This window comes from Ictidomys tridecemlineatus, chromosome 3 (genome assembly GCF_052094955.1).
Source record: "Ictidomys tridecemlineatus isolate mIctTri1 chromosome 3, mIctTri1.hap1, whole genome shotgun sequence".
Classification (NCBI taxonomy): domain Eukaryota; kingdom Metazoa; phylum Chordata; class Mammalia; order Rodentia; family Sciuridae; genus Ictidomys; species Ictidomys tridecemlineatus.
In genome coordinates this window covers 214,613,239-214,638,437 of record NC_135479.1, presented here as the reverse complement: position 1 = coordinate 214,638,437, position 25,199 = coordinate 214,613,239, and the positions used below count along the sequence as shown (strand labels likewise).

Below are 25,199 nucleotides of genomic sequence, written 5' to 3'. Positions count from 1 at the left end.
GAGGCAGACTTTGATTCAGTGGGTCTGGGAGACCAGAGCCCCACCCACAGGCTTGGGACACAGGGCAGAGGCTCCTGGGCCCTATTGCTGAGCTCCACCTCTAGCATGTCACCCAGAGCACTGCTCAGCTAGTCACTGGACATGGATATCACCAAAAGCCTCAGGTGAGGAGGGAGCCTAGAAATCCTATATAGGGCAGGTAATAGCAAGGGATCCTATTTTCCAGTCTGTATTGCAGAGATTATATAGGATCAAAACCAGTATTACCAGGCCTGAGCGCTTTGTTTCTAATCTGCAAGCTTCTGTGTAAGTGCAGGTGGCTGAAGCACTTGGGTTAGAATACCCTGTGAGTCTAATGATGGTCTGGTGGTAGCAGCTCCCAGCATACTGGGTGTCACATGAATCATCTTCCCCAACCTGTGGTGTGGCACCAGCTGGAGGCAGGTGGGCATGTTATCAGCTCCAGCAACTAGAAGAGGTGGCTTGGGTGCACCATCCACTGACCTGGATCTCATTGCTGGCAAAGAGGCTGTTTGGTCCTGGTAGACAGCATACATATGCTACAAGGGTGAAGCACTGCATTGGGGAATGGTGTCCCCTTCTGTGTTGTGGGGAGCCACTCTGAATGACCATGCCTTCCAATACTGATGCATCAGGCTGACCAATCACTGCACTCTTTGTGGCTTGGGTGTTGACTCAGCTTGGATAGCAAGGCTGTCTTCTTTGTGGGTGTACCCCTGGGGTTGAGTTACCCTCACCTGTTCCCTTGTAGCCCTGCCCCTTCTGCCCATTTATGGATAGAACCTTCTAAGAACAGTGTCCCCCACAAGAATTAAGCTTTCAATAGCTCTATCTCTCTCTCTCTCTCTCTCCAGCCTCTCATGACTTTCTCTTTTTCTCCCTTTTTGGGAGACTGAGGTCAAGAGCCAGGGAAAGTGTCCTGAAGCTTGTATAAAGTTGTGTCTGTGTCCCTACAAATTCACACAAGTGACCTTAGTTCAGCTGCCCATACTGGTGGGGAGTGGCAGGTGGCGCCCAAACAGGGACATTGGGGGGGGGGTGAATTTGGAAGTAGACTTGGGTGAGCATGCTTTAGAAATTCAGAGAATTGGGCTGGGGATGTGGCTCAAGCGGTAGCGCGCTCTCCTGGCATGCATGCGGCCCGGGTTCGATCCTTGGCACCACATACAAACAAAGATGTTGTGTCTGCCGAAAACTAAAAATAAATATTAAAAAATGAAAGAAAGAAATTCAGAGAATTGTGGTGTTTGGGGGTTGTGAAAAAAGCAGACAAATTGAGAGCCAAGGACGTTTAAAAATTATTATTGGCAACTGCACATTTTCAGAAAGATTTATCTGATGATCCTGGACACTTTAATTAACCAGAGAGGGAAACAGGTGAAAAGGGCCCAGCTGGCTCAGTTCCTAAAAGCAGTGACACATGCCCCGTGGTTTTGTGAAGAAGATTCGCCAGATTTGCGTACTTGGGAAAGGCCAGGTAGAAAATTGCCTGAAGGCTGCCTCTCTGCCAAGCTATCCAGGGGCACGATAGAAAATATTCAAAAAGTCTTGACTGCTCTAGAAATGTGTCTTTTTGATAACCGAGACAAAGACCAATGGTTTTCAGAAGATTTGTTGAAAGGGCTGCAAAAAGCAATTAGAAGACTGGAGCAAGAAAACAGCCCACAACTGCTCCCAGGCGGTTTTCTCTATCTGTAGCAGAACTGAGGGCAGAGTAAATTCTCGCCCAGTCTGCAGCTCACAAACAGCAGACAGAGGGCCTTGGGGTGAGACCAAATGTTCAGTCACAGCTGAACCAGACAGAGACAGTGACTCACCAGCGGCCAGCAGAACTCATGGGTAGGGGCATGTGCTAGAGAGGAAGCCAGCCCTGATTGGGTTTCCATGAGGCTGATCCAGGATGGAGGGAAGGAAAACGGACAAGAAGATACTGATGAAGCTGAGCCGCAGTCTGAAGACTCCCAATCAGAGAGTGAGACTGAGCTGGGGGAGGGCCCTGCGTCCACCATTCTGATCTGGCCACTCTCCTCCAGGAGAAGGAGGTTCAATAACTGACTGTAGCCACACTTTTGCCACGCCAGTGTGGCCTTAGGACAGCAATGGAGGCGGGGAGGACGTTGCAGGTTTTCAGCTTTTCCCAGTTTTTGAGCAGGTCAACAAGCAAAACCAATGTGTCCATGTGCACGCTGTGGTTCCTTTTAAAACTCTGAAGAAATCAAAAATTCTTGCTGTACTTACAGTCTAAATTCAGCATTTGTTCAAAGCCTGCTCGAGTCTTTATGTAGTGAGCCTCTGCCCCTGAATGACTGGATTACACTGGCTAAAGCATGCCTTTTTTTGGGGGGGGGGGTTATTTATTGTGGCAGCCCAACTGGACCAATTATTGCACCGAACAGGCTGAGAGAAACTGCAGGCAAGGCTTTGAAGCCCCTCTAGAGATGTTAACTGGAACTGGAGATTTTGCCAAGTTGAAGAGGCAGCTAAATTATGATCTGCTAGTTTACGATCAGATTAGCTATTGTCGAATAAGCTCATTTATCTATTAAGCTATAATCACAAAAACAGAAAGGGGGAGATGGGACTAGAACCCCCCAAATAACCTCAATCATGCTGTTAACTTTCTAAACTGTGACTCAGAAGGTCGCACTGCAGCTGAGCAACACGTCTTCCACAGCAATAGGCCTTTAAGGAAGGGTAGAAGAGTTGCAGACTGGCCAATGGAGAGGACCAGATCCAGTGACTATGTGGGGCAGAGCTCATGTTTGTATTTTCCCAGAAGGTGCTTTTCTTTCTATTTGGGTACCTGAAGGTGCCATCAGACATGGAGGACCTAGAACCAAGATTCAAAGATTGAAACAACTGAGGATCGATCCAGAGCCACCAGACCTATCTCCCCCCAATAAGAGGAATTCAAAAGAAGAGGGGAAAGAAGATGGCCCAGAGACCCAATAGTGAAGCTACCCTCATGGAAACAGCTAAAGAGTCTGATGCTGCAGGCTGAGCAAATGACTCCGCAGCAAGGAAAAACTAGGTCTCTAACTATGATGCTCGCCACAATACTAGCTCTACCGAGCTGTGAGGTAAAGGGGAATCAGGGAGAAACCTGTTGGGCATATTTTCCAGATCCACCTCTTGTACACCCAGTGGTGTGGACTGGAGAATCCATCCCAGTATTTACTAATGACTCATACACGATGGGAGGATTTACAGACACCCATATCACTGTCACCCACATGACTGGATTTACTTATCTGGCTATAGTGCTCAATTTCCTAGGTGTTGGTCCCATGATAAACATGCTGGCTGTCCAAAAGTATCCTTTGAGGAAAAGACAGCAGTTGGGGGACCTAGACCAGCTAACCGTACTATCCCCAGAGACTCAAAGCATTAAATCAGATCAGTTATTAAAATGGAATTTTCTCATAACAAGCCAATCATTTCAGCAGAATGTCCAAGAATACCTCACTGTCCTAACTGTTCTGCAATACAAATTGGTATCTTTCCTAAGTGGATGGATTGTAGAAATACTTTCCCAGTACAGTATAAGGTGTCTAGAAATAGACCTCCTAGATTTGACAAAAAGCATTTATGCAAGGGTGCTGCCATGACCCCTGGAAAATTTTAGTAACATCTTGACCTGCAGAAAAGGTGGCATTCAGAAAGATGTCTGGTGCTTAATTGCTGCCTCAGAATTTTTACATTTTACTGACAAATCTTTACCAGACTTTGTAGGCAAAAATTGTAAGGAGGGTTACTGTTACAGCCTGTGTCCAATCTCCTTTAATTACTAGAAATGTGAAAGTTAAAGAATAGATATCTTGTAGCATGTAATAACTGTAATTTTACTCACTGTATCACCAGATATAGTAGAGGGAAAGGAGCGCAAATACAATATGTCATCAGCCCTGTTTGCTCTCATTGCCAGCTGATACTTCAGAGCCAGGGTACGCTGAGGCTGGTTTCCAAGTCTTACAACAGGCACAAGCCCAGCTAGCAAGACCTAATGTGCTCTTGGACTTGGAGTATTGGGAGTAGTTGCCTTAGTTTCATTTATTGCTTCCATGGTCACAGCTTCGGTGGCCAATCTCAAAATATTCAACATACAGATTTTCTTAATAATTTGACTAAGAACACTTACAAAACTCTTCATAATCAAATATTGATAAAAGGATTGTGACTAAGCTAAATGCCTTCGAGGCTACTGTCATAAATATTGATAATGAACTTTCAGCTTTGAAATTCAAGGAAAGGCTCAAACATCACGCTGACTGTGTGTGTATTAGTGGTGCCAAATACAGTGCTCCCCAGTGGGATTGGGAGAAGGCTAGAAACCATTTGTTAGGTATTTGGCAGAATAATAAGAGCAGCTTGGATCTTTTGGAGTTACATTACTATATACCAAGATATACAAAAGAGTAAGATTGATTTTTCGGATCCTACTTCTTTAACTGATCAAATACCTCGAGAGTTAAGTGGCTTTAACCCTGGAAGCATTCTTAAACACTCTGCATGGTACATCCTTGTACTGTTCTCCTTGCTACTAATTCTCTCTTATGTTGTAATCACAAGATGTCGTGCCTTCAGGACAAGAATCTAGGGACTCATCACCTGCTTTTTCAAAGAAAGAAGGGGAAATATGTGGGGAGCTGCAGCTTTGAATGACCACGCCTTCCAGGCCTGATGCACCAGTCTCTGACCACATTTGTTGCGGCTTGGGCATTGACCCAGCTCGGAGAGCAAGACTGTCTTCTTTGTAGGAGTGCCCCTGGCGTTGAGTTACACTCACCCGTTCCCTTGAAATCCTACCCCTTTCTGCCCTTTTATGGATGGAACCTTCTAAGAACAGTGTGTCCCCAAGAAAAGCTGACTCGCTTGCTCTCTCGCGACTTTCTCTTGCTCTCCCTTTTTGGGAACCTGAGGCTGAGAGCCAGGGAAGCCGTCCTGAAGCTTGTGTAAAGGTAAGTTGTGTCTGTATTTTGTTTTGTGTCCTCCGCTAGTCGGGGGTGGCACTGTGTGGCCGTGCAGGCTGGCACAGCAGCTCTGAGCGAGCTCCCCCATGTACACCCTCCAATGCCAGCGTTCTGAGGGGCTCCCTGCCCTGACCGGTGCAGACAGATCACCAGATCACAGGCCCAGGCAGGCGGCCACTTGCCCTGCCTTCCCTGCCTCATCCCGGGCGTGCCGTTCAGCTTCTCACACCCACTAACAGTATATTAACACATTTCCAGAATCTCATGTTTCTAATCCCAAGTTTGTCTTTAGAACTTTGTATTAAAAATATAAATAACTCCCATTAAGTTTATATGAGTCCACAAACATGAACCTATTTACATTTCGTGAAGGCAATGTTAGAAAGTCCTCACTGAGGGATCCTGGCCCATGGCACCCAAGTGCCTGCCTGGGTGCTAGCAGGTTGGCTCGCTGTCCTGATGGGCTGTGTGCTTCTCAACAGAAAAGGGAGACCCCGTGACAATATTCCAGCACTTTGGATGCACTCCCATGTCCTGGGCCCAGGTGACAGGAGGTTCCATCCCTCTGGAAGGTCTCAACCAAGACAGTCAGGAGCCGCAGTGGCAGGCTCATCTCCGGCCCCTCCCAGCAGGTTCAGACTGTCCTCATCGGATGCTTCCCCGTCATCCTCAACTCCCGGCAGGTCCAGGGGGCGTTTCATACCCTGCTGCTTGGAGATGGCCAGAGCATACCGCAGGTTGTAGCGGTTCCAGTCACAGCTGTGGGTACAGGGCATCACATCAGTACAGGCATCAGCTCCACTCCACCAGCACCCCGGCCCACCTGCTCCACAGGATCCTCTGCCCTCCCTGCCCAGATCTGGGTTCTGCCCAAACAAATGGCCTCCCTGCCAGGCCCTCGCACCGGTCATTTAGAAAGTCAATTGGTCACATCACACATTCCTGACACCAACAGCTCCCAGGAAGATAGCAAACCGACTCAGTGAAGGATCACTGGGGCAACGGGCTGGCTAGCAGGGTCCTCCCCCAGACCCACAAGTTGGAGCACACCAGCAAATCAGCAACAAGCCACCAGATGAGGAATGGCACCCTAAAGCCCCAGCCTTCCTGCAGGGAAGCCTTGATGCCAAGGAAGCAGAGGCATTTGGAGGAAGGGCTTGTTCTAGACTGAGCCCCATTATAAAGATGGGGGACAGCTCAAGGATAGAACACCACTGGGACCAGACTCGAGCGTTGGCCCAGGGACCCAGACAGGGCAGGGAACAGACCTGTCACCAGCCCAGATGGGCACCAAAGAGAAGCAGACATCCCGTCAGGGCAAGCTGGGAGATGCAGTCAGGTTGTCTAAGCAGAAGGGGTGGCCTTGCAGAGTACCTTCAGTATCCAGGTACCATCCAAGCCCCTTAGATACACTCTCATCATCAACACCAGGCACCCTGTCACCAGCCAGCTCCTACTGCTCATGCAGGAGACATGCAAATCCAGAACAGACAACCCCGTCCTAGGACTGTGACAAATGCCCTGAGGTTGGAGGTTCAAGCTGCACCTCAGGCACACCCCTTCTCTGGCTCAGCTCCTTTAGCACCAGCTGCACCAAAGCTGTGCTTCAAACCCAGCATGGGTGGCACACTCTCCAACACTGGAACCTCTGTGTCCAGGTCAGGTGGTGCAGGGAGCAGTCCCAGGCACAGAACCCACGACAAGAGCTCCAACCCCACCCTACCGCCAGCCCCGCACGTACAGCTTTGCCAGATCATCCAGGTGCCGCTGGAGGCTCTTCTGAAGGAACTGGATGGCAGGCAGCAGCCGCCCTGCACTGGAAAGGAGACACCCTCAGGGTGCGGTGGTTACTGGGGGGCAACACCAGGCCCAGTGCATGCTGCTCCTGAACACAAAGCTCCCCATCACCACCAGGATCAGCTGGCCATGTGAAAGGTCACACCAACAGCAGGGAAGCCCAGCATACCTGGGCTTCAGCTTCTGTCCATGGGACATGAGCAATTTCTGTGTCCATATGAGGTAGAATTCAAGGTGACGAGACACTTCAAATGAGGAAGCTAAAAACTCAAGTGCCTTTTCTACATACAGCTCAGGAAGAGAAGCACTGACAACTTCAACTGCAAAAGAAAAGCTACGCTTATTCTGTGACGAACCAAAGTAGCAAAGAGAGCAACACCTCGGGCCCCTGAGCTTCCACCTGACCCGGTTCCTGCTCACTGTCTTCCCGCGGCACGGCCTCCAGGACTTCTTGTACCAGCTTCTTCTCGTTGAGCCGGAAGGCCATAAGGATGGCCCGAGTGAACTCCTGCTGGTGTAGGGCCTCCCGCACCCGCCCAGGGGTGATGCTGGTGTCCAGCTCATATGGGTCGAAGAGCATCTGGGCATCCAGGGAGAAGATGAGGAGCCCTTCTGTGCTGGTGGCTGCCCAGCAGCGCCCTGGGGGATGAAGAGTGAAAGAGATTTCTCAATCTTTAAAAGAAAGGCAAGATGGTAAGTACATGCTCATGGTCCAAACACCGAAGTGCAGGAGGGCACCGGGACATCTTCCTTTTGCCACCCTGCCCCTGGGGAAGGAACTGCTTGGGTCACCCTGGTGGATGGCACCCCAGGCCTACTGCCTGCACACGTGAGCAAGGACACACGTGCCTGTTCCCTCTGCTCGCACCAGGAGCCTGTAAACTTTTCAGTATGAGAGAAGCCAAATGGTCCCTGCTGTAGCTGCACAGTGCCTGGGACACGATCACAAGTGATTTGTCTCAGGAAAACCTGAGCAACAAAACTAGGGTGCTGGCCGGGTGGTGGTGCATGCTGGTCATGTCAGCGACTGTGGAGACTGAAGCAGAAGGATCGTTGATTTCAAAGCCAGCCTCAGAAACTTAGCAAGGAACTTAGCAATTCAGTGAGACCCTGTCTCTAAATAAAATATAAAACCATACTGGAAATGTGGCTCAATGATTAAGCACCCTGAGTTCAATCCCATTACCAAAAAGTAAAAACCCCTAGGTGGCTGGGCAGAAGTGGCCCTGGGGTCCTCTGGTTCACAGGATGCAAGGCTCATGAGTGGTTCTGCACCTGACTTTTTTGCTTCATCCATTTTGGAAAGCGCTGGCTGATGATCCTCACCTTGCTCTGCCCAAGGGGACCACTTGTTCCCGAAAGGCCCAGATGGACCCTCCTGCACGCCTGAGTGCGCTTAATAGGCTTGAGGAGGCCACCTCCCAGGATGGCCCTGAGCCACCACATATCAAAGCTTAATGTGCCTGGGGCAGGAGCTCTCAATAGCAGTCCCTTCTCAGGGACAAGGAGACCATATGGCAGCAGGGTTCATCACCACATTCCCACTTGTAAGGGACAGAGTGCAGTGCAGAGCCTGAGGGCAGCACTGACTGACCTTGTCCCTGGGAACACAGGTCATGACACATTGGGACCAACAACCCTTCACTCAGGGCTCACCAGTGGGAGAGAAGCGCAGTGAAGTCACTCTGATTTCAGGTTTAAAGTGGCGAGAACTCATGTCACCTGGGAAGAAAAGAACAACTGCAGTTACTGGGGAGCAAGTACATTCAGATTGCTCCCCAGTAATCAGAAGATGCACAGGAACCCCTGATCCACCCTGTACCCCCACAGGGCAGAGTGGCATAGCTGCGTGCAGTAACTCACAGGCCAGTCTTTTGTGCCCGGCAGGGATGATGGCACCAGCACCCCACCTGCTGGGTCTTCCCCAAGCACCCCCCCCCCACCCATCCAGCAAGACACCAAGATGCAGTAACTGCTGACTCCGTAAACTGCAGCCCCAACCAAGAGAGCAGAAACACTGCCACAAAGACGACCAGGTGACAGGCAAGACACAGAAGGGGACCTCTGCTCACCTTTCTTCACACCTGGCAACGGAATAGCAACCCCGTCCTCTTCCCCAGCATCTTGGTCAATGAGCGCCAGGTTGCCAAACTCCGTCATCTTTCTTCGATTCAGAAATTCCTAGAACAGCAAGAGCCATGAACACCTTCTCCTCATCTCCCCCTCTTGCTTGTGTGCCAAGCAGACAAGCCGCCCACAGCGGACAAGCCTCTAGCCATGAGTGGAATGGAGACTAGACCACAAGAGGGCCCTGAGAACACAGGACAAGGCCAAGGGGCGCTGTTCCTGGTCCCCAGTCTTCCTTCAGGACTGGCTGCACAAAGTGCAGGTGGAGGCCACTGGAGCCAAGTGTAGGAGTCCCACTCACCCTTGCACACTGGACACCACTGCCACCATTACAGGGACAGGCCCTTGCCCACAGTGGACATCTGCTTGTACATGAGGGCAGCTGCTCCCCGAGGGAAATGTGGATACTTTCTCAGGAGCAGGAGGGTGGCTTCTGGTACCACAGAAGACCCTCAACTCTGCCCAGAGCCTCGGTTCTCCTCAGTCCACACCCTGCACTCCTGAGAGACCAGGGCACGAGGAGCGACTTGGACCACAGTCTGAGGTGTGCAGAGGGCAGGCACCTGTGGGCAGTGGAGGAAGAGCCCTCCCACACTGCAACCAGATGGATGGCCCAGGTGCAGGCAGCCCACCAGCACCTTCCACCTCCACTCCTTCCCTTATAGGGCTTAGTGTATGGCCCAAGCCAGTGCATTGGGCACTCCAGCCCTGGCTACCCGCTCAGGTGGGGTCAAACTGTAAAAGTGGGGAAAGTGACAGGCCCTGGCAGGTACTGCAGGCATGTGACTCAGGAACCGCTCAGCCAGTCACAGCTCTATGTTGGTGCTGACCTCACAGCTTGGCTGGGGCCCAGGTTGTCAGAAGCACCTATGTCAGGGCCCACACAACTACTCACCTCCATGGCGTCCAGAGAGAGGTTGCAGGAGAGCTCAAACCGCTTCACCAGGATCTGCTCCCGGACGTGGTAAAGGCACACAAACCTGGACATGCCCCCCGCCAGGATACTCTGGCCGTCTGCAGAGTAGCACAGAGTGGTGAAGGCCCTGGGCAGAGAATAAAGGCACTCGGACTCATAGCAGGCCTCTTGACGTGCAGCTCTGAAGAAGTCAGAGCCCCACACCGCGTCCCCAGAGGGGAGCCCGCTCTCCTCTCCAACGCCTCTGAGGCTCCCTGCCTGACCTTATGTAAGACGCGCACAGCCACGGCCTCCAACAGTGTGTGCACCCACTCTGCCAGGAGAGAACCAAATACATGTGCCAGGAGGCACAACAGGACCACGTGGCTAAAACCAGGTCCATATTGGCACATATACTCACCCGCCCACCTCCAGCTCTCCCACAGCCCCTTGGTAGGTCTGCAAAAAGCAGCAGCTATGCCCTGACTGCCCTGGGTGCCAAAAACAGGGAACAATGGCCTTGGGACAGCAACGGTTTTTGAGATATGACACTAAAAGAACAAGGGACAGCAGAAAAAAGAAAAAAAAAAAAACAAAGAAAAAAACTGGATGCCACCCAAATTTATGACACCACCACAGAAAGTGAAACAACTCAGAAGAGAAGGTATCTGCAAATCCCCACCCGCAAAGGCTTCATGCCAAACAGGAAGAACCACCACAGCTCAGTAGACACCCGTGAGTACGCACCAAGGTCCTACCCCTCCTCCACGGAGGGCAGAGCCAGCAAGCGCACCACCTCTGCTGGGCAGAGGAATACCGGCTCTGGACACCGATGCACCCGAGCAGACTGGCTCTATCTAAGGAAAGGACGTTGGTGACAACACAGGGAAAAGGGACCTGGTGCGTAACTGGTGGGAATGCAAAACGGGACAGCCACTGCAGAAACAGCCTGGTGGTTCCCCACCAACACAGAACCAGGCCCGGCAGATGCCTGCCAAGCACCTGGAAGGCAGCTGGTGTATAGAGGCAGGCTGGGTCTGCTCTGTGCAGGGCAGCTTTGGGCCTTTTTGTTTTAAACACCAGGCTGATGACATCATTGGAGAGAGGGAAGTTTGGAGTTGGTTCAGACTTTGGGTTATGTACATTCACATTCAGCAAATCAAGACGGCCTCCCCAACCCCTTTCTCCTGCAGTGGCACTCTCAAGAACTAAGAATTACACCAGAAAGAAAGTGGCTGTAGGGCTGGATGTGGTGGTGCAGGCCTGTAATCCCAGCGGCTTGGGAGGCTGAGTCAGGAGGATCACGAGTTCAAAGCCAGCCTCAGCAACAGTGACATGCTAAGCAACTCTGTGAGAGCTCGACTCTAAATAAAATACAATATACGGCTGGGTGTCTCTGAGTTCAATCCTTGGTACCCCCCCACCCACAAAAAAGTGGCTGTAGGAACTTGGTCCCAGGGTCCTGGTTGGGGGAAGGCCTCAGAAACCACCAGTCCCTACAAGCTGCAAGCCAACAGGAGCATGTGAAGCAGCTCTGGCCTGTACCCTGCTGGCACTCACTTGCCCTTGGCCGAGTGCTTGGCCGTAATCTTGTCCAGCTCCTTCCTGCCTGTCTTGAGGTCATGTCTGCCTTCGATGGAACCCGTCTGTATCGCGTTCTCAGGGTCCCAGAAGGTGATCTGTGAGTTTAGCGTGGCCACAGCTAGCTCTGCACCATCAGGCCGAAAAGTCACAGCTAGAGCTAAAGAGAAACAAGCCTCAGGCTCTGAGAAAGACCCCCAGCTTGGCAGACAGGCCATGCTCCACACCCCAGGAGACCCACAGCCCCTCTAGTGCACAGGAAGCTCCCCCCAAGGGAGGTGCCAACGCCAGCAGGCAAGGGAACTGCACACCCTGGCTGGGAACAAGCTGGAGGGGACAGGGAGACCCCCAGGACCCCGGATCAGGTTGGACTGGTCAGAGGTGAGGCTGGCAGCTGAGTCACAGAAAGACCACTCAGGGGTAAATGGACAGGCCAAGTGCAGAGAGGACATGTAGCGAGGGCTGCAGTTGCTGAGCCTGGACTAGGGGTGGGGGGTGAAGCAGGGCCTAAGGTCTGATTCAGGAAAAATGAGGGGTGGTCAGGCACCCCCACAGCGGGCTCAATCCCAGGCGCATCAGCAGTGCACCAGCCACTGACTGGTCAAGCACAGCGACAACTCTAGAAAGCAGGGGGAGCAGCTGCTCCCGGGAGCCCTGTGCGCAGCAGACTGGGAGCCCAGCTGAACCCCCCAGCCCCAGGGGCGTGATGCTAGAAGCACTGCCGCCCAGTATTGGCTAAGCACCGTCAGCTCAGGCTGCCCTGCACTGCGGGGTCTGGGCTATTCTTCTCACCTGCTAGGCTCATGTCACACACACAACCAAGAGCCAGGCAGGCAGAGGGATGAGATGAGTTAGACCAGAGCAAGACACACTTTGGCCCCTGGTCACTGTCTGCCAACCCCAGCTGCAGCTCACCATCCGATGTGAGGGTCAGCGTCTCCTTGGTTCTCCAGCTGTCGAACATGTCCCACAGGCGCACCGTCTTGTCCCAGGAGGCACTGGCCAGGATGGACTTCATTGGATTAAAACACAGACCACTGATGGGCCCCTCATGGCCAGACAAAACCTACAGAGGCACAGAGGCGTGAGAAGGGCCGACACAGTGCTCCAAGAGCTCCACACCACACCTGAGAGGGAGGCCAGCTCCTTCCCCATCAGGGCATGGTCCCTGACTGATCCTGACCCCAGGTCAGCTGGGGCTGGACTGCCCTGATCATAGGCACTGCACACATAGGCACTTACGTCAAGGAGCCTGCCCGTCTGCATGGACCACACAAAGATCTCAAAGGAGTCCTGGGCCCCGGCAGAGATGATCTCCCCACTTGAGTCGACGGCCACACAGGAGAACTGGGTGGGGCGCGGAGATGTGAAGGTGCGGAAGTTCCGGTACCTGTGGGGAAAGGAGCCCACGGCTGGCATTACAGGCCCGTGTCAGACACCTTCGCCTGTACATGGGCAGCCACACCCTCGGCAGAGGCCATCACCTGTGGAGGTCGAAGGCGCGCACGGTGCCGTCCAGGGAAGAGGTCACGATGACAAAGCCGGTGGCAGTAAATGCCACACCAGTGACCCCACTGGAGTGTTCCGTGAAAGTGATGAAGCAAAAGCCACTGAGGGTGTTCCACACCTTGACCTGTAGCGGGACCGAGGGACAGTGTGAGCACAGCCAGCCACCTGCCTCCAGGTGAGCGAAGCCTGAGGCAGAGAAGCAAGCACCTGGCCACCTCAGATCCACCTGGGGCAGAAATGGGGACACAGGGATACCCCAGCCCTCGCCATTCAAATTCCTGTGCATGTCCCCAGTCTTCAGAAGCCAGCAGGAGCCACCCACAGCTCTGCATGGATGAAGGCCCACCCAGCTGCCTGCTTCCAGTGCTGGCCAATGCCCACCTTGCCGTCGTCCCCACCAGTGACGATATACTGCCCGTCCGGGGAGTAGGCCAGAGATACCATGCTGTTGAAGTGGCCTTGCTGCTTCAGCACATAGGACTCGCTCTGCCATTCCCACACCAGCAGCTGACCAAGGCCTGTGGGTACAGGACCACAAGTCCCTGACTGATCCTGACTCCAGTCAGCTGGGGCTGGACTGCCCTGTTCATAGGCACTGCACACAGCACAGACCCGAGGACCAGGGCAGAGAGCAGCCCCTGCCTGGCAGGTGGCTGGTGTGCAGGCCACTAGCCATGACTGCAGACCGAGAGACTGAGGCCATTCAAGGAGCTGTGGGCAGGACCACAAGTCAGACAAGAAACCCCAGGCCCCGGACTGGAGAGGAGCAATCACTCTGGAAATCACTCTCCTGGCCACGTAAGCCCCTGAGGAGCTGTTCTGCTCACAGCTATGGCCTGTGCCTCGTGGCCTGAAGCCCACGACACTGAGGGGCCTCAGTGGTCCTCTGGCAGACTTTTCTAGGACATTCGATATCTACAGCTCGGCATGGAAACAAACCTGAGCAGCCAAAGGCAATCCAGTCCCCAGAGCTGTTGATGGCAACTGAAGTGATCCTCTGATCTGAGATGCTGAGCAGAAAAGGGCAAGAAGAGATGAGCAGAGGAGTGCCCGTCGACCCAGGGCCGCCCCTCTCCCTGCAGCATCCTCAACCGCACTCACTTGTGGAACTAGTATTTTAATTTTTTCTGTTTCAAAGATGAAGAACAGAAGAGAAAAACCAAGGATAAAGAATAAAAACCCCACCTCTGAGACCAACATCCAGGGCCACAATACAGGCTACAGGCTGGTGGGAGCCACCCCGGGGACTGTAGCAGGCTCCCTGATGGCCCCCCAGCAATCACTAAGCCCCGGGGCAGGTGCACGAAAGCCCAGTGAGCAGAGGATTCACCTCAGTGAGTGGATGAGGTTGAATTCTGGGAGCTCATGCAGATGGAAGATTCCAGAAGCAAAACCTGTGACCAAGAGGCGAATCTTCTTGTGATATGCTGCAGCTGTCACGCTGTTGAAGTCTCCTTCTTTATTGAAGAAGTACCTGGATTGACAGGTGGAGTACTGTAGAAGGAGGACCATGGACCTAGCTGGCAGATCACCCTGCTCACTTCAGATGGCCACACCCCGGCTGTACCCGGGCACCGGCTCACTCAGCTATGTTCTGAGCTCAGGACCAAGACACCTCTGATTGTGTGGATATGAACTGTCCCCCAAAAGCTCCAGCCAAGGCAGGGATATTCACTACTGGACTGTGAGAGCAGTGACCTAACCAGCCCACCCCAGTCTGAATGGCTGACTGGGTGCTAATCGTGTAGCAGGAGAGGGTGGTATGTCTGGAGGAGGGGCCCCTGGAAGGGTGCCTGTTCTTCCCTGCAGCCTTGGCCCCACTCTGCTTCCTGCTGGGCCCTTCCACTGTGATGCTGCTGCCTCACCATGGACCCAGAACAATGGAGTTAGCCATCTATGGACTGAGACCTCTGAGATCATGAACCAAAAACACACTTCTCCTCCTGGAGGTGACCCTTGACAGGTATTTTGGTCACAACAACACAAAAGTAAACAATGCCTCTTAGATGGTCTCCCCTCCTGCCCCTTGCCAAAGAGGGTAGGGTGTTCTCAGGGAACATCACCTACAGGGAGGCAGGGAGTAGGTGCCCATCACTTCCTGCCCATATAACCAAGGTGACCCTGATGACACCTCTGGCTCTCTGTGATCTAACCCGTTCCTGGCTCCACATACGCACAGCACAGCTGTCCTCACCTTTCCCTCTTAAGGTGACTGATGCCAAAAGGGCCATCCCCCGCACTCTACACTGGTGACTGCAGTCCCTCCAGTGAGTGACCCTCACTGGACAGTGCCTTGCAGCTCCTCCTTCCTGGGGTCTCCTTCAGTCCTCACCCAACTCCTCATTCCAGCTGCACTGTTCTGAGACTCCCACGGGCACCCAAAGTCCAGCCAGACCCGCTCCCCCATCTCCACCTCCGCCTGCCCACGGCCCAGCACGCTCCCTCCTCTCACATCCTAAATTCCTTCTTAGCCCGGCACCTCCAAGGCCAGTCTAGTCCAGCTGCCTCAGCCCCAAGGTCCTGCCCTTGTCCCTCCCCAAGGTCCACTCTCCTTCAAGCCAGGGAACCTCCCAGAACAGAACTGAACATGGACACCCCCACCCCATGGCCTAGCATGAGTCCACCTGCCATCCCACACAGCCACACTACCACTGTGCATCTCTCATTCTGCCTGCCTTTCAACTGGGAGGGAGCCTCACTAGACAGATAATAGGTCCAGGCCCACTGCTGGATGGAGACATCTAGGCTAGTAAAATCACAACAGGGCAGGTTACAGGTGATGCATGGTCCTCAAGTGCCCACAACCTACCTAGGCCCTGTACCCTGACTCTAGGACAGTTTCCCAGCCACCCAACAGACCTAGTTTGGAGAGGCCACAACCCTAGTCTGTGAGGTCCTGGTCACCCACCTGGGTGTGTGCTGCTAGAGAAAATGAAGTGCGTGGAGCTGCCCAGCCCAGCCGATGCAGGGATGTTCACAACTGTAAGAGTAGTGACCTAACCAACCCACCACAGTCTGAATGGCTGACTGGGTGGGTGCTAATCATGAAGCAGGAGAGTGTGGTATGCCTGGAAGAGGGGTAGCCCAGAGCTCTAGGGGACAGGAGCCAGAGAACCCACCTTTCACACCCAGCCAACATCCACCAGTGCGTCCTCCTCGCCTTCGTCTCATACCTCATCACCTCAGCCCAGCTCATGCTGAGCGCACCACGGACCCCTTGTCCCCCAGGCAGAGGAAGGCTCACCTGCACTGAGCAGTGCAGGGGCTGGCAAAGCCACAGCACTCTCAGGCACACCCCCCTCTCTGCCCCAGATCACTAAGGCAGGCCAGGGCTCTGGCTCCTGGGCATGGTCTCAACACCACAGTACTCATGGGGTCTCAAACCCAGATCCAGACAAAGGTCTGTCCTCTGGACCTCCACGTGAAGCCCATGTTTACATCTGAGGGTGGGAGACGCCACCACCGCCCTCAAGACCTACTTGGCCAGGCGTGAGTACTTCACTTTTCCCTTCTTCTCCTCCTCAGCAGGTGTGGCCTTCCCTCGAATGGTGATCTCTCTCTGTCCTTCCTCCTCCTCCTCCTCCTCCGCCTCTTCTCGCTGCAGCAGATCTGCCTTCCAGCCTGTGGGGGCTTTCAGCCTCAGGCCCTCTGGGGGTGTGTCACACTGCCACACACACAGGGCTCCATCCTGGCTGAGTGAGTACAGCTGCAAGGGAAGCACATGGCTGGGCCTGAGCCAACCAACCTGAGCCAGGCCAGCCACAAGCCTCTACACCAAGAACCCCCTCTCCCGCTTAGCTTCTTGGCACAGTTCCACTCAAGGCCCCTCAGAACTGCAACCCTAAAGGTCTTCCCGACAATTAGGACAGCCAAGCAGCAGCTCAGGGAGGAAGGACCTGCAGCCTGCCCCAGGGCATTCCCCCATCACTGCTGGCCTAGGGATCTGGGGCCCAGGGCATACATCCAGGCTGTTGGACTCGAAGAAACAGGCCACGATGGCATCCTTATGTCCCCCCAGTGCGTAGTAGATGAGGTTGTCCCAGCGTTCAGCTCCAAACACCCAGGTGGACATGTCTTTGCTTCCAACCACAAAGCACCTGGAACAAGACCACACAGCTCCTCAGCGTTTGTGACCAAGTGCCACTACCACCACAGCAGTCCATGGCAATGGAGACTCATCTGCCCTCCATCATGAGCTGTGCAGAGACCACCTGATCCCCTGTGAGGGACGGAGAGGTGGCTCGGGTGCCTGTGGGCACAGGAAAGGCATCCCAAAGCAGCCCTGTCTCCTCTCTGGAGCTGTTGCACCCATCATGTGCCTTTCCTGGGAGGCCACCTCCTTACACCCTCCAGTGCAGCCAAGACTCAATTCCAGTGCACTCTATATATGGCACAAATAGCCGTACGCATAGGACTTAGTGGCCCTTGGTGGAAGGAGGGCAGCCACAAGGTACATCTGCCCAAGCCTGACCCACAGTGTGGGAAACCATCCTTACACGTGACTGAGTCACACTCCCTGGCTGGGTGCTGAGGCACTCAGTCACAGAAATGTGGAAGAGCTTTCCCCACCCTTCTTGGGTGTGAGGGTCAGTGTCTCGTGCATGGGTGTGTCTTGCTACAGCCCCATGGGTGAAGCTATGCTCACCTGTTCCTTTGTAATATAATCCCTTGCTCCGTTTAGGATAGAATCTTCCATGGAAGTGCCTTGTGTGTGTCCCCTTCTCTTACTGTGCCCTTGGGGGTGGCCTACCCAGGTGTCAGTCAACCTGCTGACACTGGACACCATGAAGATACTCAGCTCCCTGAAACCTGATCCCTTGCCTCATTTGAATAGCTTCTCAATAAAAGGGATCAGCGCTCGCTCTCGATCTCTCTCTCTTTTTGCGGACCCTTAAGGTCAGAGGAGCCGTCACAGTAAACCCAAAGAAAAAGGTATTCTCTTGTGTGGTTATTTTGTGCAGCCCAGTTAGCCCAGTTTAACTGGAGTGACCCCCGACCGAGTCTTTTAGACTCGAGAACAGAAACCCGGCACCACAGGACACTCAAGCATGCTTGGTGCATTCTCCCACGCTGCAAGCCTGTCCTGGGTGCAGAACAAGGTGGTCCTGTGAACAAAAGCCATGCCACCTCTACTAGCTGCCGACCCAATCGAATGCACACTATCTTTAGGAGGCCAGGAACTCCCTGGTCACCTCTGGAGCAGGAACAGCCGTGGACACAGACTTGTTGTGGCAGGGCCTCAGGCAGTCAGCCTGCACATCATGACACTCACCAACTCCTGGCAGCACAGCTGCCTAGGGTGTGCGGTGACTCAGACTGAAACTTAATTCTCATTTCTCCCCAAGATCCAGATTCTGTTGTCTGATTTCTAGTAATAAAATGCCACATCACCGCAGACCTGACAAGGAGCTAGCCACCCAGGCCTAATACTGTGGGCCATACCCACACCACACAAGGTTCAGGTGAAGACATTTCAAAATGCAACCCTGGGGGCTGAGAAGGAAGCTGTTTGCTAGAGAGATCGGTCAAAGGCACCTCAGCCCCACCTGGAGTCATCAGTCCAGTCGATGCATGTGGTCTCATCATATGGCCCAAAGTAGGTCTTGTCTAGGACGAATGCGTTGAATTCTCGCTTCTTCCCAGGGGCATGGTACATCTGAGCGAGGTTGCCCTTTGTGATGACAAACTTTCTATAGGAGATAGGGGCACAGACAACACTCAGAACCAATGACAGCCATGATGCCGCAGAGCCTCAAGACACAGCTTGGCCGTGGGAGGGAACATGAAGAAACAGAACCAAGTGGCATCCTGCAACATAAGCCTTCTGCTTGCAGGACACCAGCAATGCTAGAGGACCTAGAGCCCACCTTCCTCTGCCTCGCGGCTGCCCCCTCCCTCAGACAGATCACGGGTTCCTATGCCCACTGCTGCCGCACGCTGCTCATTTTTTATAGAAATAAGAAAATGCAAAGAAACAAACAAAAAAAAAAAACTAGCAATAATGACAGAGTATGCCTCTAAGTGTCAGAGCTAGGTTCTGGGCTATGTGCCCAGGTGACCGCCTTGAGCCTGAGTGGGAGGAAGTGGGCAGGTGGGCTGGCGATCCAGCCACCCTTACCTGCCATCTGGAGAGAAGGAGACGCTGTGCACAGAGCCCTTGAAGTGGTAGTGGTGCAGCACCGACCTGCAGACCAAGCTGACCAGGAGTGCAGCACCCCCTGCAAGAGGCCAAGTACAAGCCTATAGCTACTTGGGGACCCCCAGACACCATACAAGCCTCATCTGCAAGGTCAAACCATAGCAAGGTCCTGTGCTAACCATGGCCCCTGTGTGACTAGAATTCTGGCCCCAGGGGAGGCCAGAGAGGATGCAGAACCCATCCTTGGTACACGTTTGTCCTAGAGACCCACTGGAGTATACAGTGGATGTCTTAGCCCCTGGCCCACTCTCAATGGACCTGGTGTTTGCTTTATGCCACCTTCACACCCTAGTCCTTCCTCCCATCCTCTTACCTTCATCAACAATGATGGCGAGGCGGCCATCTGGGGATAGCCCCACACACTTGATGTTGTACCTAGTGGCCAGGGGTAGTGTGTCAGACTTGTTGCTGAAAGAGACAAAAACCACGTTGTGCAGTGGGTCTGTGTCATCAGACAATGGAGACAGGGCTGGCTTCAGACCAGAAGCCAACCCTCCCCACATGGCCTCGTCTCCATGCCACTGATTCTGCACAGAGTTCATCTCTCACACTCCCCACAGAGGAAGAAGGAATGGCACTGTCCCTGGAAGAAGCTTGGCAAGACACACTAAAACCCTTAAAAACAGGTTTTGGTTACAATCAACTTTGCCTCTAGACTGTTATCCAATTAGATTCTGTACCAGTTCAAAGTCAGGAAACTGGAAACAAGCTGAGTGCCCATCATGTTGGCACACTGCTCATGTTTTTATAGAAACAAGAAAATGCAAAGAAACAAACAAAAAAATTAGCAATGATGACAGAGTATGCCTCTAAGTGTCAGAGCTGGGTTCTAGTTCTGTTGTTTTATTCTTAGTGAGCATGTTCTCCTAACTCTGGAGAGCCCCCCACTAGATGTTATTTAAACAAAACAGTCCTAACAATACAGCAGCCGACCTGACCCAGGGGTCAGCAACGTCCTTCACCAGTTACTGCTTGCAGGCAAAGCAGGTACCACTGCCATCTCATCTTACAGATGGAGAAACCATGGCCCAGGGTCACCCACTTGGAACAGCCTCAGAAAGGAAAAGATGCCACTCAGAACATTGTGGAGGGTTGGCCCAAGGACTTCCCAACACTTCTGGGAAGGAACTGAGTGCTGCCTGTAATCAGACAGAGAGGAACTATGCACGTATTCAGAAGAAACATTTAAACCTGAGCAACCAGAAATGGTCTCCAGCTGCCAAACTGGAACTGGATACCATGGGACTGCCCATCCAACTAGGAGGCAAGGCCACTCGGGAGGCCTCTGAGCAGGGGTTGAGATGGCTTTTGCTCCCCCAACCAACATCTGGCCTTAGAGAACTGAGGCACCTCCACCAATGGGGAGGTACTAACCTTGAGCCATATACCACCTGCCTGTACCTCATAGGAGAGGCAGGGCCCTTTCCCATGTTACTGACCTGAGTGACACAAAGATAATGTCAGCCTTGCAGACATTAGGGGCTGAGCTAAGACACCAGAATAAAGAACAAGGAACTGGGCAGGCAGTTCCACTACTGACCCTACTAAATCCTTGATCTGTCTCAGGCCGCTTAACTAACGGGTGTGCCCCAAAAGGCAGGCGAGAAAGATGCCAGCTGCCTTCACACACAGGTTACCACTGTTATTAATGTCACTTCAGCATACTTACTTCTTAAGGTCAAATATTGTGACTCTATTCCCCACAGGACTGATAACTGAATTTCCATCGCATGTGAAATTTAAGTTTCCACGCCGATAAACTGTACCCAGCAAATTTGAGAACTGAAAGGAAAATAAAGCCTTCTTAACAACAACAAAAAATAGTCTCAATTCCCTGAAGGGCAAAGTGAGGGTACTTGACAAGAGATGAAACCGAGGGCCAGGCTGCAGGGTTCCTGCTCATGTCGGGGGCATTTCCTGGGCAGGAGCGGAAAAACCAATCCTCAGGACCTCAGGGCTCCCCCAAAAGGGTAAGCTCCCAAGAGCGGCGGCGGCCTCTGCCAGGGGGAGGCTACAGAATTCACATTTCATGAGATTAAAGCTGCAACGTTGGACCAGGGCGAGGAGCATCCAGGGTGCAAGACACCCCCAACAGTGTCACATGACGGCACGGGCCGTACAGGAGAGGCTGTCAACCCCGCAGACCTGGACCTCGCGCGCCGTCTAGAGGGGCTCAGCGCACACACAGCGACCCCCAGCAAGGTGGTGGGGGGCTGCTTCAAGGGGCCGCCGAGGGGCGGCCTCTGTGGGCAGGAGGGCCATCTGTCGCGGTTGCAGGGCCCTCGGACCCTGTGGGGACGGGCAGGGTGGGGGCCCGACGCCTCGGGGACACACCGCCACGCCTGGTTTGCACTGCTGGGTCCTGCTCCGGCTGCGACTGGCGACACAGGGAGCGCTCGCAGGGACGGAGACGAGCACAGTGCGACCCCGCCTTCCTCCGCCTCGCGGCCGCCCCCTCCCTCAGGCCGACCAGGGGTTCCCGCGCCCACCGTCCTGCTCACCCGGTACGCGAACTTCATCCCGGCCACCACACGTGCCGCGTCCCAGTCCGAGCGCCGAGCTCCTGCCTGCGAAGGTGGGCGCACACCGTGCACTTCCGGGGCGGAGCCAAGGCCGACTTCCGCCGCGCGCACTTCCGGGGGCCGTGGGAGGGTTCCGCCGCGCGCTTACGGGGCGTCCCGAGGCGCGGGTGTAAGTGGCAGCCCCCTGGTGGGCGGCCCGGGAGGGCGAGAGCGCGAGGCACCGGGCCCGGAAGCGGGTTCAGAGAAGCACGGTTTGTCACAGTGCGGGTTTCAGCGTTTTATTACGTTTACACGGTTTGATACAGTGGCTGCAGCCCAACAGTGTCGCCGAAGGGTGTGACGGTGACTCCCTGGGAAGCTCGGGCGGACCCCGCCCTGCGGAGCGAGTCCCGGGAGCGGCGACGGACGGACGGACTCCGCGGTCGACGGTGAAGCCGAGCAGCGCAGCCGCAGAAAAAGCAGCGTAGCCTTTACCTCAAATCAAACAAGCCTGCGTTTACTCCGTGTTAGAATGCAGTTTACCGTCTACACGAACAGCGCGTAAAGCTCTGCGTGTCTATGGGTTCCCAGGCTCAGGACCGCGGACGCGGCGACGCCCCAGGGGCTGAGGCGGTTCAGTAGTTCCCACAGGAGAACCAGGAGTTATAATTCTTCCAGTCACAGGGGAACCCATGAAATTCACAAAAATTATAACCATTTTCTTTTCCACTTCCATGATCCACAGGTTCTCTGTACAATGGCCACGTATTCTTTGTTTTTGATACACACATCCCATAGAATTCACAACTGTTCAACAAAACCAGCCTCCTCAACGCAAAACCTTGCAACAAAAATCCAGTGACAGCCTCTTGGTTACTCGTATGGTGAATTAAAGAGACAAAAGATGTTTTTGTTGTTTTTATTGTTTTCTTTGAGTGACATTCTTTTGTCAAAAAAAAAAAAACACCAACATTCATCTTAGTTGGCTAAAGATCTTCTAAGTGATTGGGGAAAACTGGTTTCACTCATTTTCCAGATCAGAAGAGACACCATAAACATTTTGAACCTCCCCTTTGTTTTCCTCCTGTAGATATATGGAATTAGAAAATTCAACCTGAGAAAGCAGACGCCAGAAAACTGAAATAGAATAAACTATAGACACTGAATTCTGCCCCTCTCCCAAAGGGTAAACAGGGGAACTGCATATCAAAAAGGCCTGTTTTTTTGGCTCTAGGCTAACAGAAACCTTTGCTCAGGGTCTGGCAGGATGGGAAGCCAAGCATCATTTATATATATATATATTAAAAAAAACTCGTTGGAGATCCTGGAATTTAGCGCCTGGAGTTCTAATTTGCCTACCTAGTTTGACCAAGTTTATATGAATATCTTTTTTACACATTTCTCCAATTTCTAAAAAATGAAAAAGGGGGGAAAATCACATCACCTTTATTTAACTGAATGAGTTAAACGCCAACGTACAGAAGTCTGAAAATGACTGCTCAGTTGCTTGGCTTCACTCTGGGCTCCGCGCTCCCTGACCCCTCAGCCTCCTGAGCGTGGCACCTGCTGTGGTCAGCCTTGCTGAAGAGGCTCCTGATCTCTCAAGTTAACCAAGGCCCCACCCTCTGCTCCCACTGATGTTGACAAGTTCAATTCTAAGCACACTGTACCAGTGAATTCAGAGAACTATTTCATATGTACAAAAATACATCGCTTTGGAGAGCTGGAAAAGGTTTAATACATACAACACTTATTTACAAGCTGTAACTTTCACACCAATAAAAACAAACATTTATTTTGTCCTTGATTTTTGGTGCAACTTATACATAAACATTACATTAGTTAGTCTGTACTTTTAAAAATAATAAATCAACCATATATACAATTAAATTTACAACTGAAGTAAATTAACTTGTTGGTATGGTCTGACTGCAACTGAGTGGACCAGCAGAGGTTACCCCAGGCCCTGAGTCCTACACACAGCCTGGAACACACCAAGAAGACCCCTCTAATCTGTACTTTAGATGGAGCATCTAAGCTTCTAAGACTTAAGGTGCAAAAGAAAGATGCTGATTATACAGTTACAATTACATGTACAGACTTTAAAAGTGAGAGAAAAGTAAACAATATTAACCCTCACATATGTAATGACAATTAAATACATATTTAATTCCAAGTGCATATGATATTCAATCAACATTAGGGGAAATGGGTCCAGAAACATTCTTTCCTAAGAGCTTCCAATGCTGCGTTGTTCCTTATGCCCTGTTCTAGACTTCCTCAAGTACCTTTAGCAGGCTCAGCCGTGGACCTCCCAGTCAGCCTGGCTCTGGCATCCCAAGGCACACAAGGGGTTTGCTCTCTCCCAAGCCCACCCTGCACCCCGCCTACCTGCCCTAGGAGGTGTTACTGTAGAAAAGCACATAGTAGTGGTCTGGAAGGAAGGGTTACATTTCACCCCTTAGAAGACTCACAGTCCTCCCGGTCAGGAGGCCAGGCAGCTGTGTGGCCAGAGGGCACACAGATGTCACAGGAAGACTGCAAGGCTTGCTGAACTTCCATCTGAAAGTCAGATGGGCCTGCACACAGAACCAGCAGAGGGAGGCTGTGGGGGAGACCCAGGGTAGGTGTGTTAGGAGCAGCGAGTGGGTAGGTGAAGGAAGCTGGGGCTCTGGGCAAACACTGGACACCAGCACAGGGAAGGGGAGGGAAGACAACAAGAAATCCTGTTCCAAAGACAACACAAAGGACGCTCTTTCTCCACTGAACAGCTGACTGATGCCATTCCCCGACACCTCCCTGGCCAAGCAGAACAGCCAAAGTCTGGTTAGCACTAGCATGTTACACCAGAGAACAGTCCAGGCACGATCCCTCAAGTGCACTCACAGCCAGTCTGCGGTGTCGGCCGATCCGCAGGTTGTCATGTCACACTGACTTCTAGGACATGGTCATCTTGACTGGGAATGACCAGGACCTGCATGCCCATGCTGGAGTTGAAGACTTGCCCAGCAGGGAGCGCCTGGAGCCGGGGCATGGGCAAGCCTTTGTGCTCGCTGCTGGCGACTGAGGCTACACTGCCTCTACTCCGCACACTGCTGCAGTCCAGCTGGTCGTCTGGGTGCTTGTCCACCGACAGGCTGTCGTTTTCTATCCAGCTGTCTGTAGAACACACAAAAGTGAGACCAAGCAGAAGCACCAGCCCAGAGGGGCAAAGCTGCCCTGTGCTGACCTGTGGGTGTGAAAGTCTGTCACCCCAGGCCCTGCCTTAACAGAACCCTGTGGATAGAGAGAGGCTCAACCCTCTGAGCGAGGCCAACTGTGACCGGGGACAAGGTTCTGTACTAGTTCTATCAGCTCTGAAAACAAGTTGATTCTCCAGTATGCCCTGCATACAGAGAGCACTTCTCCATGAGAGGCTATAGCCTGCTTACTGAACTGACATGGACAGTCCTTTCCTTACAATGGTTCCACCTATGACCTTTTCCGCTTTCCAAAGGAGTGAAAGCAGTACACATTCAGTGGAAACCACCCTTCAGATTTTGAATCTTAATCTTCTCCCAGGCTGGTGACATGTGGTCTGACCCTCTCTTGAGAGCTGC

General features: G+C 52.9%; 2 protein-coding genes and 2 long non-coding RNA genes across 6 annotated transcripts in view; 2 read left to right on the top strand and 2 right to left on the bottom strand.

Moving 5' to 3' along the window:
* Positions 1-5,272: 5,272 nt before the first annotated feature.
* Pwp2 (PWP2 small subunit processome component) lies at positions 5,273-21,747 on the bottom strand. 2 transcript variants are annotated; one of them, XM_005323575.5, is made up of 21 exons: positions 21,601-21,747; positions 20,769-20,881; positions 19,413-19,507; positions 19,019-19,118; positions 18,447-18,590; positions 16,862-16,997; positions 16,380-16,606; positions 14,231-14,374; positions 13,840-13,910; positions 13,282-13,418; positions 12,876-13,024; positions 12,634-12,781; positions 12,307-12,457; positions 11,371-11,551; positions 9,811-9,958; positions 8,861-8,969; positions 8,445-8,510; positions 7,209-7,427; positions 6,958-7,108; positions 6,733-6,807; positions 5,273-5,750 (listed from the first exon to the last, which is right to left on the bottom strand). In XM_005323575.5, exons 1-21 carry the CDS (start codon positions 21,616-21,618, stop codon positions 5,567-5,569), a joined length of 2,766 nt encoding a protein of 921 aa, XP_005323632.2. In that variant the 5' UTR covers positions 21,619-21,747; the 3' UTR covers positions 5,273-5,566. The 2 variants fall into 2 exon arrangements, with proteins under 2 accessions (XP_005323632.2, XP_077900878.1); XM_078044752.1 differs by lacking the exon at positions 5,273-5,750 and having other exon boundaries at positions 6,736-6,876.
* On the top strand, positions 9,957-11,197 carry LOC144376535 (uncharacterized). Its single transcript, XR_013437114.1, has 2 exons — positions 9,957-10,710; positions 11,004-11,197. It is a non-coding gene; the product is annotated as an uncharacterized LOC144376535 (long non-coding RNA).
* LOC144376536 (uncharacterized) lies at positions 21,244-22,508 on the top strand. The gene is made up of 2 exons (XR_013437115.1): positions 21,244-21,790; positions 21,927-22,508. It is a non-coding gene; the product is annotated as an uncharacterized LOC144376536 (long non-coding RNA).
* The window catches only part of Trappc10 (trafficking protein particle complex subunit 10), a 73,471-nt gene continuing 70,155 nt past the window's right edge, over positions 21,884-25,199 (bottom strand). For both annotated transcript variants that reach the window (XM_078044750.1, XM_078044751.1), the window contains one exon: positions 21,884-24,759. In XM_078044750.1, the coding sequence (XP_077900876.1) occupies positions 24,521-24,759 (239 nt within the window). In that variant the 3' untranslated portion in view covers positions 21,884-24,520. The remainder of the gene's footprint in view (positions 24,760-25,199) is intronic.

Bases quoted from the DNA above. Each gene is read 5' to 3' on its own strand.
- Pwp2 (XM_005323575.5), bottom strand. The intron at 16,998-18,446 runs GTGGGGCTGAGG...GTCTTGTTCCAG, and splicing joins GACTGGACTGATGACTCCAG to GTGCTTTGTGGTTGGAAGCA. The intron at 13,025-13,281 runs GTGGGCATTGGC...GTCCCGCTACAG, and splicing joins CTGGTGGGGACGACGGCAAG to GTCAAGGTGTGGAACACCCT.